Source organism: Orcinus orca, chromosome 2 (genome assembly GCF_937001465.1).
Source record: "Orcinus orca chromosome 2, mOrcOrc1.1, whole genome shotgun sequence".
In the NCBI taxonomy this organism is placed as follows: domain Eukaryota; kingdom Metazoa; phylum Chordata; class Mammalia; order Artiodactyla; family Delphinidae; genus Orcinus; species Orcinus orca.
Window position 1 is genome coordinate 92,501,085 of NC_064560.1, and position 16,598 is coordinate 92,517,682.

Sequence of the window (16,598 nt, forward strand, 5' to 3'; positions counted from 1 at the left end):
CAGGAAGATGAGTTGAAGTAGGCTTTTAGGGTACTGGTAATGTTTGCTTTCTTGATCTGGGGGGAGATCACAGGAAAGAGTGTTCCAGTTACGATTTATGTTATCTTTCAGTAAAACAATCTATGTTCTGGATCTATGTTACCCTTCAATAAAACAATTACTAGAGGAAAAAAAATTTACTCAACATCACTAATCATCAAGGAAATGGAAATCAAAACCACAATGAGTTATCACCTCACACCTGTTAGAATGGCTATCATCAAAAAGACAAGCCATAAGTGTTGGCAGAGCATGGATAAAAGGGAACCCTTGGGTATTTTTGGTGGGAATGCAAATTGATACATCAAAAAAACATAAAATTTTGGAGGTTTCTCAAAAAAACATAAAATTAAAAATAGATCTACCAGGGCTTCCCTGGTGGCACAGTGGTTGAGAATCTGCCTGCCAATGCATTGGACAAGTGTTCGATCCCTGGTCCGGGAAGATCCCACATGCCACGGAGCAACTAAGCCTGTGTGCCACAACTACTGAGCCTGTGCTCTAGAGCCCGTGAGCCACAAGTACTGAGCCCACATGCTGCAACTACTGAAGCCCACGTGCCTAGAGCCCATGCTCCACAACGAGAGAAGCCGCCGCAATGAGAAGCCCATGCACTGCAATGAAGAGTAGCCCCTGCTCACCACAGCTAGTGAAAGCTCACGCGCAGCAATGAAGACCCCACACAGACAAAAATTAAAAAAAAAAAAAAAAGGTCTACCAGATCTATCTGGTAGAGATATCTGCACTCTTGTGTTCACTGCAGCATTATTCATGAGAGCCAAGATACGGCAACAGCCTAAGTGTTGGTCAACAGATGAATAGACAAAGAAGACCTGGTGTATAGACAAAATGGAATATTATTCAGCCATGAGATAGAAGGAAATCCTGCCATTTGCAACAACGTGGATGGACCTTATGTTAAGGGAGATGAGTCAGACAGAGAAAAACAAATACTGTATGATCTCAGTTGTATGTGAGATCTAAAAAGCCAAACTCGGGGACATAGAGAGTAGAGGAGAGGTTACCAGGGACTGTGGTGGAGGAAATGGGGAGATATTGGTCAAAGGGTACAAACTTCCAGTTATAGTTAATAAGTTCTGGGGATCTAATGTACAGTATGGTGATTGATTATAGCTGATAATATTGTATTATATATTTAACTGAACGTTGCTAAGAGTAGATTTTAAATGTTCTCACACAAAACAGAAATGGTAATTAGGGGACAATATGGAAGGCTTAGCTAATGCTATGGTGATAATCATTTTGCAACATATAGCTGTGTCAATTCAACATATTGTACACCTTAAACTTACACAATGTTATATGTCAATTATATCTCAATAAAGCAGGTGGAAAAAAGAAATCATGAGAAAACTTTTTTTTCCCTCAAAAAATAGGTCGGACTGACTGAAATGTATTTTTATTTATCTTTCATTTTTTAGATTGAAAGAAAATATCAGCCTTTCTCACATTAAAGCATTTAGGTCTTCTGAGTATTTTGTGGGTTATTTATTTATTTAGGCTGTGCGGGGTCTTAGTTTCGGCACGCGGGATCTTTAGTTGCAGTATGGGACTTCTTAGTTGCAGCATGCAGACTCTTAGTTGCAGCATGCATGTGGGATCTAGTTCCCCGACCAGGGATCAAACCCTGGCCCCCTGCATGGGGAGCACAGAGTCTTACCCACTGGACCACCAGGGAAGTCCCTGTGGGCTTCATTTCAAATTTTGTGGGTTTTTAAAAAATTATATAACTAATATCAGCTTATTATGTGGGGAAAAAAACTAGAATAATATAAAAAAGATAATAAGAACCATTCATGATACGCTACTCAATGATAATTTCTCTTTACATTATGGAGTTCATTCATCTTAGCCATGCTCACACAGTTAATATTATAGGATCAGTGAACTTTATGATATTATCAATTTATGAGTTTTATTTTAGAGGCAAGTCCATATTTTCTTCTTACAAATTAAGATCTTTTATTCTCTTATTATGACAAATTCAGTTGGGAAATTCAAAATTAAAAAAAGTTATTATTGTCAACAGAAGTTAATCCATATGAAGCAATTCTACCTTACATTTTTTCTTCATTTTAATACCACATTTTTCTATTCTCGAGTCATGAGAGAACTCTGACTCTTTATTAGAGGCTTTTACTACCATTAACTCTCTTTGCCTGTAATTCATTCTGTTCAGGGTGGGGCCGATTTTTATTTAATGTTTAAATAAATAGCTAAGGAATATAAACCATTGTCTAGATTTTTAAGCTCCTGCGAGTTTGGCAGCTGTTCCTATTGAGTAACTTGAGTGAAGGGTCACAGTGGGAAGGGTAACACTGCCCTTCCCTCCCCCTTCAGAGGAGGTACATCCGCTTCCCCGATTCTGGATGTCAGACTCTCCAAATGCAACGAAACCACTGGGTTATTTTGGGAGCCACTTTTAAGGTCACTTGCCCTTCATTTAAAGGAAAAGTTGCCTCAACGAGGTGAGGGCTGATGCAATTTCAATTGCTCTCTAAGGATGTGGCTTCAACCAGACAGGATGTCAGATCTGGCACCTTTTTTTGGAGGGGAGTGGGTGTTGGGAACTCGCCCTGGCTTGGCATCCGAGAGAGGAGATGCGGTACTTTGCTTTTCACCCTTGGGGAACACAGTGAAAGAAGATACACTTGGGACATACTAGCTTCCTAGATGGCAGCTGTGGAGAAGGAAGTCTTGACTTCCTTTGGAATCACAGTCCAGGATCCCGGACATTCTTAATCTCTAATCTGGTTTGAGATGAAACAAATCTTTCCCAGGACATTTATTTGAATGCTTATCATCACTGGACTTTTTTTTTTTTTTTTTCCATGCTTGCTTCTACTCAGTGGAAAACCCCTGAGTCATCTTTTTCCTGCCAAGTGCTTTGCAAAGATTACAAGCAGGAAATTTAAAATGAAAGTGACCATTTAATCTACAGAGATTTGGGAGCTGTGATAAGAGCATATACGGCCTACATGGGTAGAGCCATCATAACATCTGACTGTCAATCTTTTTATAATTCACACTCTTGCTCAGAGGTCAGGTCACCTTATAGAGAGTTTAGAATTTGCCTTAAAAAGTGTCATCTCCAAAAAAAAGAAAAAGTGTCATCTCCAGCAATGAACTGTGCATGACATGTAATCTGGGTTTATGTATATTTTAAGATATTTTAAATTATATTGATTGATACATCAACGTGTTTTGGAGTTTTATATACTCCCATGGAGCAAGGAATCTCTTCTCTGCGATGTGCCAGATTGTTTTAACTGTATGGTCTCATAAAATATAAAGGATTGTTACTGTCGTTATAATGATAGTACTGTTGTGTCATTAGAATTACTACTGAGCCATACAGCTATTTATTCTTGCTTCTGCATGTGCTTTCTCTGAATAGATAGACCTTTATAACTAGATCCTAGTCTAGTATCTGATATGGGGCTTCTGTGTAAAGAGAATGGGAGACTGAGTTCATTTTAGAATTTTAGAGCTAGACCATAGGGGTCAGGGTATCCAATCACCCCATCTTATAAATAGCAAAACTGAGCCTTGGTGTGTTTAGTGGTGTCCTTTATGGTTACATAGCTAGTTAGGGGTAGAACAGGGACACATCTTCTAATTGCCAGGCTAATGATCTTCTAAAATGTCTTGGTGGGCTTCCCTGGTGGCGCAGTGGTTGAGAGTCCGCCTGCCGATGCAGGGGACACGGGTTCGTGCCCCGGTCCGGGAGGATCCCACATGCCGCGCAGCGGCTGGGCCCATGAGCCACGACCACTGAGCCTGTGCGTCCGGGGCCTGTGCTCCGCAATGGGAGAGGCCACAGCAGTGAGAGGTCCAAGTACCACAAAAAAATAAAATAAATTAAAAAAAATAAAATGTCTTGGTACCTTGCCAAATAATAGATAGGTAAAATTCGTTTTATTTGATAGTTGTCAGGTAAGTTTGTTTGGCTGTGACATTTTCAAGTATCTCCAGTTATAATGACACTAAAGATCTTGGTCATGCTATAAATAACAATAATATAATTATTTTTCCTTTATCTACCACCCCTTTCTCTAATTTTGACACATACCTTCAATTTCAGGTGGTATCAAACCATATTTGGCGTAAGTTCAATAGATTTGAATAGATCATAATCCACACTTCTTTTAACTTTTATGAATCTGGGGTCAAACTTAGAAACTGACAAATCTAGACGTCATTCAAACTTAGTTTATAAACTGTTGGAAAAAAAATTTCATATAATGTCCATAATGCATACAGTTCAAATTTATTTTAGGGAAATAATCAGAGATGTGCACAACAGATTCATATACAACAGAGATGTATATTTCAGCATTACTCATAATAACAAGCTGTAGACACAAATTAATTTTTCTTTTATACTCAACTTGTTTGCTCTCTTTTATTGAATTCAGTGCTTTTTGTTTTTTTCCCCCTTGGAAGAAAATACAAGAATTTGTTAACAGTAATTACCTATAGAAAGAAAGGCTTACTGGGTGGAAAGAAAAGCTTTCACTTTTCATTTTGTACCTTTTGGTATTTTGTTAGATTTTTCTGTCCATATAAATGAACTGATATTTCCTAGGCAGGAAGATTATGGGCAATTCTTGCTTCCCTTCTTTGAATTTCTCTGTGTTAAAAAAGTAATAAATTATATTATCTTAAAAAATTAATGTCCAAAAATAGAGGATTTTATGATACATCTACATGATGAAATTTAATGCATCAGTTTAAAAATCTCTTTTTAAAAGAGTAATGTAATGGCATGGGAAAATGTTCCAAAAATAATGACAAAAGCACTTATAAAAATTATGTACATATGAGCACCGTTTTATTATTAAAATACAGTGTAAATGTATATGATGGAGAGAGAGAGGGAGAGATTGAGAGAGAGAAGACAAAGGAAATATCTCAAGATGTTAACAGTGTTTATTTTTAGGAGGTAAAAGTATGGGTGAGATATTTTCTTTTTTATTTTGTGCTTTTCAGTATTTTCCAGATTTTGTTGGTGAGCATTTATTAGTTGATAGTGCCTCAGACTCAGTCCCTTTTGTTGTCTACATTCTCTGCTTACGTGACCTCCACCATCTATATGTTGATGAGCTCCCAATTTTATTACTGCTGGTCTAGACCTCTCCTCCTGAGTTTCAGGCACACAGCCAACTGCCTCCTTGGAATTTCTACTTGGATGTCTCAGTGGGCATCACAAACTCAAAATATCTCAACTGGAGCACTTGATTCCACTCCCTCACCCCACTCTAATCATCTTGATTTCTCTCTTCCCAGCACCACCCACATCCAAACTGTCAGAAAACTCTGAAGAGTCCTGCTCTGGTCCTGGGCTTCAGAGCCTCCACTCTGGCCCTGTGTTTTGTTTTTTGTTTTAAAATATTTATTTATTTGGTTGTGCCGGGTCTTAGTTGCGGCAGGCGGGTTCCTTAGTTGTGGCACATGGGCTCCTTAGTTGCAGCACGCATGTGGGATCTAGTTCCCTCACCAGGGATCAAACCAGGGCCCCCTGCATTGGGAGCACAGAGTCTTATCCACTGTGCCGCCAGGGAAGTCCCCCCACCCTGGCCCTTGTCTGGCCACACCCTCACCACACCATGAGGAGTCCTCAGGGTCAAAGTGTCATGCCTGCACAGAGCCTGTGCCCCAGCTTCTAGACCATTCTCTGGTCACCCAAGACTCCAGAATTCCCTGTCTAAACAGTGCAGGGCCTGCAGGGCTTCTTTCCCTGGTCCATCCTCCTGAGAACAAAGTGGCACACTACACCCAGGCGTGGACTCCCCTAGGCCCAAGTGTGGCCAAGGAACTATTTGAAAGAGGTGTGGACAGAGCTTGGCTCATGGGTTGGAAGTCCACGCACCTGTGGGTGAAAACCCTTGCAGTGTGGGATGGACTTGGAGGGGAGATGAAAACAGGGAGCAGAGGGAGGAAGGCTGGGGGACCAGCTCTCCCCGAGGTGCATTATGGCATTCCAGGGAATCTGAGAAATCTCAATTCCATCTTAGACTTCCATGTTGTTGTGAAAGTATATTTTTCAAGATAGGAGGATAAAACATATTTTATTTCATGAACTGCAGCTTAATTTATCACTTTTGCATAGGTAAGCATTTGGTATTTGGCCTCCATTTGACCTTTTGCCCTGGGTCCCACAAACATCAGGAGTGGGGCTGCCTTTAAGTTCTATCTTCCAAACATAAGAATCCTAACTGGGCCTCTGCTTTCCCTCTGGCTGCCTAATAGTCCATTCTCCATAGAGCAGCTAGAGGATCTTCAAAAACAAACAAACATTAGTCTCCCACTTAAGGCCCAGCAGTGGCTCCATCTCCAAAACCTTCATCAGAACTTACCAGCTCTGGAACTTCCTTGGTGGCCCAGTGGTTAAGACTCTGTGCTCCAAATACAGAGGGCCTGGGTTCGATCCCTGGTCAGGGAACTAGGTCCCACATGCATACCGCAACTAAGAGTTTGCGTGCCACAACTAAGGAGCCCATGAGCTGCAACTAAGTAGTCCGCCTGCTGCAACTAAGACCCGGTGCAACCAACTAAATAAATAAATAAATATTTTTAAAAAAAGAAAAAAAAGAACTTTCCAGCTCTGCCTGTACCAGACCTCATTTCCTCCTTCTGAACACACCTACTTGTTCCTGTTTACTCAGTGTGGAGCAGTCTTCACCCTTTGCTTGGCTGCCTACTTCTTTCTGTAGACTGTGCCCAGGTGTCACTTCCTCATCCTCAGTACATTGTCCCTCTAGTCACTCTTTGTCACAATACCACTTTGTTTTCTCCCTTCGTTATCTTTGTTTATTTACTTGTTTATTTTTTGGTTCCTTGTTGGTTCACCTCATCTGTCACGCTCGCCATTTCATCACTAGCTCTGAGAACCATACCTGGCATACAGATGATCAATAAATCTTTGTTGAATAGATAAATCTCTTTCTGGCCAGACCCTGTAAACAAAGTCCCAGGGCATATAAGTTAAGCAGCATGATCCAGTGTGATCTCTGTTTTTAGAAGATATTGGTAACCAGAAAAGTTTGGTTTACACTATAAACCAGCGGCAAATTTGTTGTGGCATGGGCTCCTTAGTTGTGGCATGCAAACCCTTAGTTGCGGCATGCATGTGGGATCTAGTGTCTCACCTGCCCAGGCTCTTTCCATAGCAATGTGTTAACTGCCTGAGAGCTCCCTGAACCCAAAGAATCCTTCCTCTTCAGGTGTTTTTCTATACTCTGTAAAACTATCTGTTGAATGATCCTGTTTTAGAAAAGGAAAAATCTTCAGCGAGTTTCTAAAAAAACTCCATCTGTAATGTACTGCAGTGCCTTCTTATAAAAAAGAAATATTTCTTGGCTTTTACTCAAAACTTTTTGCCCTAACTTTTCTGCCCTCATAGGCAATAAAAAATATATAATTTTTTCATGTGAAATTATTTTGTTTTACTTCAAGACATTTAGCCATTTGCAACGTAAACATAAAAAAAAATTCTCACCTTGAAGGATTAAGACTATGGGAGAGAACGATTATAAAATAAAATAATCAGTTAATTCACATGACCCTTTTAAAAAATATATATATATATTTATTTATTTTTGGCTGCATTGCATCTTTGTTGCTGTGCGCAGGCTTTCTCTAGTTGCAGTGAGCAGGAGCTACCCTTTGTTGCAGTGCACGGGCTTCTCATTGTGGTGGCTTCTCTTGTGCAGCATGGGCGCTAGGCATGCAGGCCTCAGTAGTTGTGGCATGTGGGCTCAGTAGTTGTGGCTTGCAGGCTCTAGAGCACAGGCTCAGTAGTTGTGGTGCATGGGCTTAGTTGCTCCATGGCATGTGGGATCTTCCTGGACCAGGGCTCAAACCCAGGCCCCCTGCATTGGGAATGCGGAGTCTTACCCACTGGACCACCAGGGAAGTCCCTTGTTTGGTTTTGTTTTGGTTTTATTTATTTTTTTAACACAAAAAATAATAATAAGAAAAAAAGTGATTACTCATTCAATTTCTGTAAGGTAACAGGTCCCAAATTCAGTGCTATATACCCTTGAGAACTGGGAACTCAATAAATACATTCAAATTAGTTTAAATTCTATTGAGGGAATTTTCTTCTGTATTTAAAAAACATCTCTTATACTTTGAACCTTTTTTTACAGATCTATTGAGACATAATCATATGATAGATGGCATATGTGGAAAGGACATTTGAACAGTTTTGACATATGTGGAGAAACCATCACCACAATCAAGATAATAAAACACATCCACTACCTCCCAACAGTTTCCTTGTGCCCCTTTAGAATCCCTCCCTCATCTGCCCATTGCCCTACTATAGTTTGCATTTTCTAGAATTTTATTTATTTATTTAAGTTTTATTGAAGTATATTTGATTTACTATGTTATGTTTAATTTCTGCTGTACAGCAAAGTGACTCAGTTATACATATATTTTTAATATTTTTTTCATTATGGTCTATCACAGGACCTTGTTGCTTATCCATCCTATACATAACTCGAATTTTATATAAATGGAATTTTATGATATGTACTCTTTAACATGCTTTTTTGGGGGGTCTGGCTTCTTTGAGCATACTTACTGAGGTTCACCCATACTGTGTGTGTCAATAGTCCATTGATTGCTGAGTAGCAAGCCATTCTATCACAATTTGTTTATTCACCTTTTGATGGACATTTGTATTGCTTTTAGTTTTTTCGCTATTACAAATAAAGTTGTACGAACATCTGTGTACAAGTCTTTATATGGATATGTTTTCATTTCTCTCGAGATACCCAAGAGTAAAATGGCTGGTCATACAGTAGGTGTATGTTTAACTTTTAAAGAAACTTCCAAACTATTTTCCAAAGTGTTTAAACTATTTTACATTCCCATCAGTAGTGTAGGAGAGTTCCAGGTGTTCTACATCTTTGCCAGTATCTGGTATGGTCAGTCTTTTAAAATGTAAGTCATTCTATTGGATGCATACTGGTACCTCACTGTGGTTTTAATTTATACTTCCCTACTGACTAATGATATGGAGCATCTTTTTATATGCTTATCTAATATCTGTATATCTTCTTTGGTGACGTGAATGTTTAAATCTTTTGCCCATTCCCCACCCCACCCCACCCCGGTCCCCACACCAGGGATCGAACTCGTGCCCCCTGCAGTGGAAGGGCGGAGCCTTAACCATGGGATCACCAGGGAAGTCCCTCTTTTCCCCATTTTGAACTGGGTTGTTTGTCTTATTCTTGAGTTTTTTTTTTTTTTAAGAGTTCTTTATACACTCTAGATACAAATCCTTAGTCAAGTATATGATTTGCAACTATTTTCTCCTGCCTGTGGTTTGTTTTTTCATTTTCTTTGAAGAACAAAAGTTTTTAATTTTGATGAAGTCCAGTTTATTGATCTTTTGCAGTTCATAGTGTTTTGTATTCTATCTAGGAAATTTTGCCATTCAAATGCCATCAGGGAAATTTTCTTTCATATTTTGAATAACATCTCTTAAACTTTGAATCTTCAAAATATGCTCCTTGGTCATGAAAACACTTAAGGAACGGCTCCCCAGCTCCCTCATCTGGTGAGAGTGAGCTTTAAAGCATTTGAACCTACAACATTTTAAAATTATGAAAGCGTCAAAAGTGATCTAAAGCATTTTTCCTTTTATCAAATATTTTTTCAGAAGTGCAAAATACCTTACTATTGGGAACACAGAAGAAATAATTTAAAAACATGAGACCTGAAAGTCAAATAGTACTGGTCTCAGTCCCTCAGATGGCTTGCTTCTAGTTCACCACACCTTGAGTATATTTTCTTATCACCCTTTGTTTCCATGAAATTCTATTTGAATGGAGGTTAAGAGCATTTTATTACCTTAATGGATGGCCCTAAAGTCCTCTTAGGGAGAGAAGTGCTCTTGCTGGGAAGAATACTGTATTTTAATAAGTGCTTGTGGTTGGTGAGCACCCACCTACACTGCCTCCTACCCCTATCCTGAGGGTGTCAATTGGCTCCAAGCTTAAGAAGATGGAAAAATGGTCTCCATAACAGAGGAGATGGGAAGGAGAGAGAAAAGCAGGGAAAATGGCATGGCGATGAAGGCTTTGCCAGATATGATATAACCCTTTCTCTAGGAGCCCCACAAAGTAGGGTACATCTACTGAATGAGTGACTTTTATTGTGGTAACTGGAGAAAGGGCCTAATCTGAAACAGTTCAGAACAGAAATAACATATGAGATTCAGGAGCTCAGAGGCCCAGATGACCCTGAGAACCTAGGTCTCACTGGGTATATATAAAACTCTTGGGAAGGCCCTCAACTTTCACAGAAAGTGGAAGTGACAATATCACAAATTTAAACACACTACCCTTTGACCATAATGCGCTTACTTGCTCAAGTGCTCTCCTGGAAACAAACTTTAGGCCCCATCTAGAGCTCAGCTTCATTTAAATCTTCACTCAGTCTCCTCCTGTCATTACTCTATCCAGTTCAGATTCCAAGGTCCATCACTTCCTGAAAATACTTCAAGTCCTTTGTTCCTTTTTCCTTCCATTGCACTTACCTGGGAAAACTTCAGCCACGTAGTGACTCAGTCATCGTCTCTGATTCTTAACTTCCTATCAAAAACCTAATAACACACTTATATCTAAACACCTCATCCTTCATATTTGAATGGAGAGAAGTGCTGCCATCAAAGGCTATCCCTTCCACCTGTCCTCTCAAGGTCTTTGTTCCTATACACACACACACACACACACACACACACACACACATATAAATACATATGTAACAATACATATCTAAGAATGCATATATAAAATACATGTATAAGAATACTAAATAGCACCACTGTTCTGTTCAGAGTTGCAGAAAACCTCAAACCATTTCAAATGTTTATCAAACAAGAGAATAGTTAAATAAATTGTGGTACGTTCAGTAAAGAATTGTACAGAGCAGTGAAAATTTTCTAAACTACAGCTGTGTGAAACAACATGGAAGAATCACAGAACAAAATATGAAGTGAGGAAGTAAGCCCAAGCTGATTGCATACAGTTTGATACCATCTCTATAAAGCTCAAAAACAAGCAATAGTAAACAGCATATTGCTTATATTGTTTAGGCCTATACCTATATACAAAAACTATTTTTAAAAGGAATGATAAATAGAAAATTCAGGACAATGGTGATCTCAGTAGGAAGGGGAATCAGAGAAGGGATAAACAAATAATTAGATGTAAGATGTTGGCTTGTCCTGAGGTTGGATGGTATGTTCACAAGTATGTATATTCTATTGTGCTTTATAACATACATAAATATTATATATATTATACTGTAGGTATCAAATATTATATAAAAACAATATTTAAAACCTTTTAGGAGCTATGAAAAAAAACTATGATGAGATCCTTCTGTTCAAAATAGCTATCTTAACTTTATTTATCAATTTCCCCAATATTTTTTATGCTTCTGTTATTTTAGGGCACCTTCCCATCCAAATCCTACCTAATTCCAAGATTCTGGTCAAGTTCCAGATCTTCCCAGAAGTCTTCCCTGACTTCTCCAGCTCTTGTTCATCTTTCTTTCCTCAAGCACTTAAACAACTTTTGGGTTCCAAGCAAATCAGCATGTAACTGTATATTGTCTTCTATCATTTATAATTGGTCAATGTGTGTTAGGGCTCTTCATTGCAAATAACAGCATCTGGTCTCATTAGTAGTTTAAACAGAAAAGAAATTTATTAAAGGATACAGATGGCTCCTAGAATCTCTGAGTGGGCAGGAAATGAGGCTTGGCAGCTATGCCAGGCTGATGTCAAAACTGTGCTGTTCTGTTGCTCTAGTGGAGACTCTCCTGGTGCCACCACTGGGCAAAAGTGTACTTGTAGTCTCACCACTGACACTGGACACTGAACATGACCCCTAGCATGTCTAGCTCTGCTGCCCTTGGAAGCTGGTGGTTTTTTTGCCAGAATGCATTGCAAGCAGTGCCTCCATTTTCACTTCACCCTCTTCTGACCTGCAGTCTCATTTTGTTGTGGAACTGGGGTACCCAGGATATATCTAGCTGTGTGCAACCCTGAGAAGATGAGTTTTTTGCTTCTATCTTAGGGATGAACTCATAAAGTAGGAGCTTCCAAACATAGAAAGGGTGTTTCAAAGGTTATCTTATCTTACCAATATGGCTTATTACCTAAAACACATAACACTCAATAAATACCTGTTGATTTATTACTCTTCAGTATCCTCCATTAAAACAGTACCTTTGGGATCATCTAATCCAGGGGTCTCTAACCCCTGGGCTATGGATGGGTACCGGTCCATGGCCTATTAGGATTCAGGCACACAGCAGGTGAGCGGCAAGCGAGCAAAGCTTCATTTGTATTTACAGCTGCTCCCCATGGCTCACATTACCGCCTGAGCTCCGCCTCCTGTCAGCATTATGGTGAGTTGCATAATTATTTCATTATATATTACGATGTAATAATAATAGAAATAAAGTGCACAATAAATGTAATGTGCTTGAATCATCCAGAAACCATCGTCCCCCACTCCACCCCCATCTGTGGAAAAATTGTCTTCCACGGAAACCAGTCCCTGGTGCCAAAAAGGTTGAGGACCACTGATCTAATCCATACCTTCTGTCTTACAAAAGAGCAAACAGACTCAGAGCAATAAAGTGATTTGATTGTGGTCAGACTTTTAGTTCTTAGTAGAGCTGATGTTATGGTTTGAGGATGTAGTCCAGGAAAGATTCCCAAAGGTCTAATACAATGTACAGTGATGTAATAGTCTTCTTGTGCCGAGAACTGCTTATGTGCCTTATTGTGAAAGTACTAGTTATTCACATTCTTAATATTTTTGGAAACACTCTAAAGTTCTAGATTTGCAAAATAAAAACATTCGTTTAAAAAAAAAAAAAACATTCGTTTATTTTTTTCTATTTTATTGTATGTGGCAGTCTACTAATTCTCCCCCAACATCTTTTCACCCTTTCCTCCACAGTAATAGAAACCCTGAGTTTTTACTGGGCCATGACCACCAAGAATAAAGACTATATTCCCAGGCTCTTTTGCAGCTGTGTGTGGCCATGAGATTACATTCTGGATGTAACCAGAATTGTCGTATGCATCTTCTGGGAAACATTCTTAAAATGTTGAGTCATGCCCTTCTCTCTTTCCTCCTCCCTGCTGACTGGAATGCAGTTGGAGCTCTAGAAGCCATCTCAGAAAATAAGGTGAACTTGAGAATGGAATGCTCACGTGGTAAAGCAAGAAAACAGGACACCTGTTGCCTAACACCATGGAGCACCATACCAACTATGAACTTACTACCTCCAAACTTCTTGTATGTGAGAGACAAACTTTCTACCTTGTTTATTGTTATTTTAGTGTATTTAGTTTTTCTGTTATTTGTAGCTGACCAGATCCTAATTAATAATCCCTGGGCTCAGGACATGGAAGCAACCTAAGTGTACATTGACAGATGAATGGATAAAGAAGATGTGGCATATATATACAATAGAATATTACCCAGCCATAAAAAAGCGAAATTGAGTTATCTGTAGTGAGGTGGATGGACCTAGAGTCTGTCATACAGAGTGAAGTAAGTCAGAAAGAGAAAAACAAATATTGGAATCTAAAAAAAAAAATGGTTCTGATGAACATAGGGGAGGACAGGAATAAAGACACAGATGTAAAGAATGGACTTGAGGACATGGAGAGGGGGAAGTGTAAGATGGGACGAAGTGAGAGAGTTGCATTTACATATATACACTATCAAATGTAAATTAGATAGCTAGTGGGAAGCAGCCGAATAGCATAGGGAGATCAGCTCCATGCTCTGTGACCACCTACAGGGGTGGGATAGGGAGGGTGGGAGGGAGGGAGATGCAAGAGGGAGGGGATATGGGAATATATGTATACATATAGCTGATTCACTTTGTTATATAGCAGAAACTAACACAACATTGTAAAGCAATTATACTCCAATAAAGATGTTAAAAAAATAAAAAATAAAAATAAAGACACACCAAAATATTTGCTTGTTAAAAAAAAAAAAATCCCTGGGCTCGTCACCTTGATTACTAATGCTGACGCAGACCCAACTGGGTGATACGATCCCCACCTGGGCATGTTATGTACAAGGCAGGGGCAAGTTGATGCCACAGTCTTGAGATGGAGTCCTCAAGTACATAGCAAATCACTACCACCAGCCAGTCCAGTACTTACCTAAGTGATAAGCCCAAATAACACCAGCCAATAGATAAGACACAGAGACTTTGCTTTTCAAATGTGGTTTAGAAATAGTTCATGGTCTTTTAGTTTTAAAAGATTTACCCCATTTTTCTTCTTTCAAACTTCACCTCTGGACTGGGTTTCCAGCTTTCCAGAAAAACTTTTACACTCTATACTCAATCCTTGTTCTTTGATAGTCTGTTTTTCCTTTAACACTATTCACTTTTTTTTTTTTTAGCTCTTTCAAATCATTTTAATAACCTGGGAGTGATTCGAAGTATGAAAAGATTCAAACATTTTCCCTTTAAAGGGGATGCTACCATCATTGCCTCACAACAAGCATGATCAAAGGCAATGATGAGACTGGATTCCAAAGAGCAAGGGTCGTAGGAAGGCTTCAAGGCTCACGGATTGGAGAGCTTGGTTTCAGAAAGTCTCTCGAAGGCTAGCAGGCAGAAGAGACGTGAAATTTTCAAAGATCCTCAGAGGATGGGGCACGGTTTCTGGGTCACGAGTACCTTGAAGTGTCTCTTGATGGTGATTTGGTGTCTAGAATATTTATCCGGGGAGAACAGAACAGGATGGGCCGAGCAGGTCTGTTGTCCCATAGGGTCAAGCTTCTTCAGCATATAGACCCGGTCTCCCAGCTCGTTGAGGCAATACTGGAGAAACCCGACCACACTGAAGCCAGAGGTTCCAATTGCATCTGTAGCTCCTCTAACTGACAGCCTCATGTGTTTTCAACACTATTCACTTCTAAAAACATCAAACAGTTCTAAAAGTTTTAATGACATGGTCTATGAGAAAGTTGTTTTTTATATTTCTGGTGCAATTGTTAAGGAAAATATATTTCTAGTATTCCTCACATATGAAAAAGAGGACAGTCTTAGACATTAATATGCCAGTGCCTTACAACTGTGGTAGTTATATTCACACAGACTTACGATCAATTACCAAAGCCTTTACATTTTCTAAAAGGGTCAAACAATTTACAAATTATATGGATAATAATAGGTAACATTTATTAAGTACTATCATTTAATCCTCCTCATAACCCTATGAAGTAGATACTATTATTAATAATAAGGAACTGAAGCACAAATGTCAACAAGTAGTAAATGATGAAACTGAGATTCAAACCCTCAGCTTCAGCTCTGGGCTTTTTTGGGGGGCGGGGTGACATATAACTTCTTAATTTCTCAAAGTGCTTTTTTTTTTCTTTTTTTGGCCAGGCAGATTGTGGGATCTTAGTTCCCCCACCAGGGATCAAACCCATGCCTCCTGCAGTGGACGCACTGAGTCTTAACCACTGGACTGCCAGGGAATTCCCTCAAAGTGCTTTTATATTTATTTTATTAGACATAAAGTGGAGAATATGGACTGTTATCTGGATAATTAGAAGAATGCCTCTTGCCTCAGTTACCCGGACTCTTGAAGTTAACATATTTCCCATTTAAATTAATGTTAATTTTGTAAATTGCTTAATATTTTTTATCTTGCATTTATAGAAATAAAACCATAAAATTAAGGAAAATGTGGTACATATACATATTTGCATGCATAATTTTAGATAGAGCTTGCAATTTACTTTCTCTTATTCTTTTCACATATTTATTCTATAATTTTAATGAAATATTTCAAGCTACAGAAAAGTAGAGAAAGAATGTAGCAAACACTACTCATCTTCTTGGTCTGTCAAATCTTGATGCTATAGGTGCTAAAGGTAACATTTTTTAGTTTTCTGAATAGTTAACACATTTATATGTTCCAAAAAAGTATGGTGTTAAGTCCCCATCCCACCCTGTCCCGTATGTCCAGTTCCCATCTCCACTTACTTATATATTTATTTTGTGTGCATGTGTGTGCAAGCAAATATATATTGCACGAATATATTTGGACTCACATAAAAAAAAATTAAAGGTAACACATTTTTGACATTCTTCTTTGTGCCCACAATCCTAACACTAACTCTTTACTGCCTCTTTTCTCGGCTCATTATTCAATTAATAGAACACTTATGTTCAAGGAATTTTGTTAGTAACTCTTAAGAATCGGTAGTTTCTCATCAAATTCTGTTTGCCTCCATCCTTTATATTCCATCCACAACCCAGTTTTCTAAAAACCTGAGATCTACTTCCAAAGTCTGAAGTGCATAGAGCATAACGAACCCGAACATCACGCGGACAAGGAGACTAAACTCCTCGGAAGAATTCGTGAGGGCGGAAGCGGTAGGGAAAGCAGTGAGGTATGGGTCGGACGCCGGAAAGGTGGGGATAGACGTGGGTGGGCGGGACCTGGGGGAGGTGGGTCC

At 39.1% G+C, this 16,598-nt stretch overlaps 1 protein-coding gene and 1 long non-coding RNA gene across 2 annotated transcripts; one reads left to right on the forward strand and one right to left on the reverse strand.

Moving 5' to 3' along the window:
• The first annotated feature begins 9,175 nt into the window (after window positions 1–9,175).
• LOC125963482 (uncharacterized) lies at window positions 9,176–16,551 on the forward strand. The gene is made up of 3 exons (XR_007475510.1): window positions 9,176–12,495; window positions 13,056–13,397; window positions 15,520–16,551. It is a non-coding gene; the product is annotated as an uncharacterized LOC125963482 (long non-coding RNA).
• On the reverse strand, window positions 14,490–15,557 carry LOC117203811 (H/ACA ribonucleoprotein complex subunit 3-like). The gene has a single exon (XM_033439914.2). It carries the CDS (start codon window positions 15,019–15,021, stop codon window positions 14,770–14,772), a length of 252 nt encoding a protein of 83 aa, XP_033295805.1. The 5' UTR covers window positions 15,022–15,557; the 3' UTR covers window positions 14,490–14,769.
• Window positions 16,552–16,598: the final 47 nt, after the last annotated feature.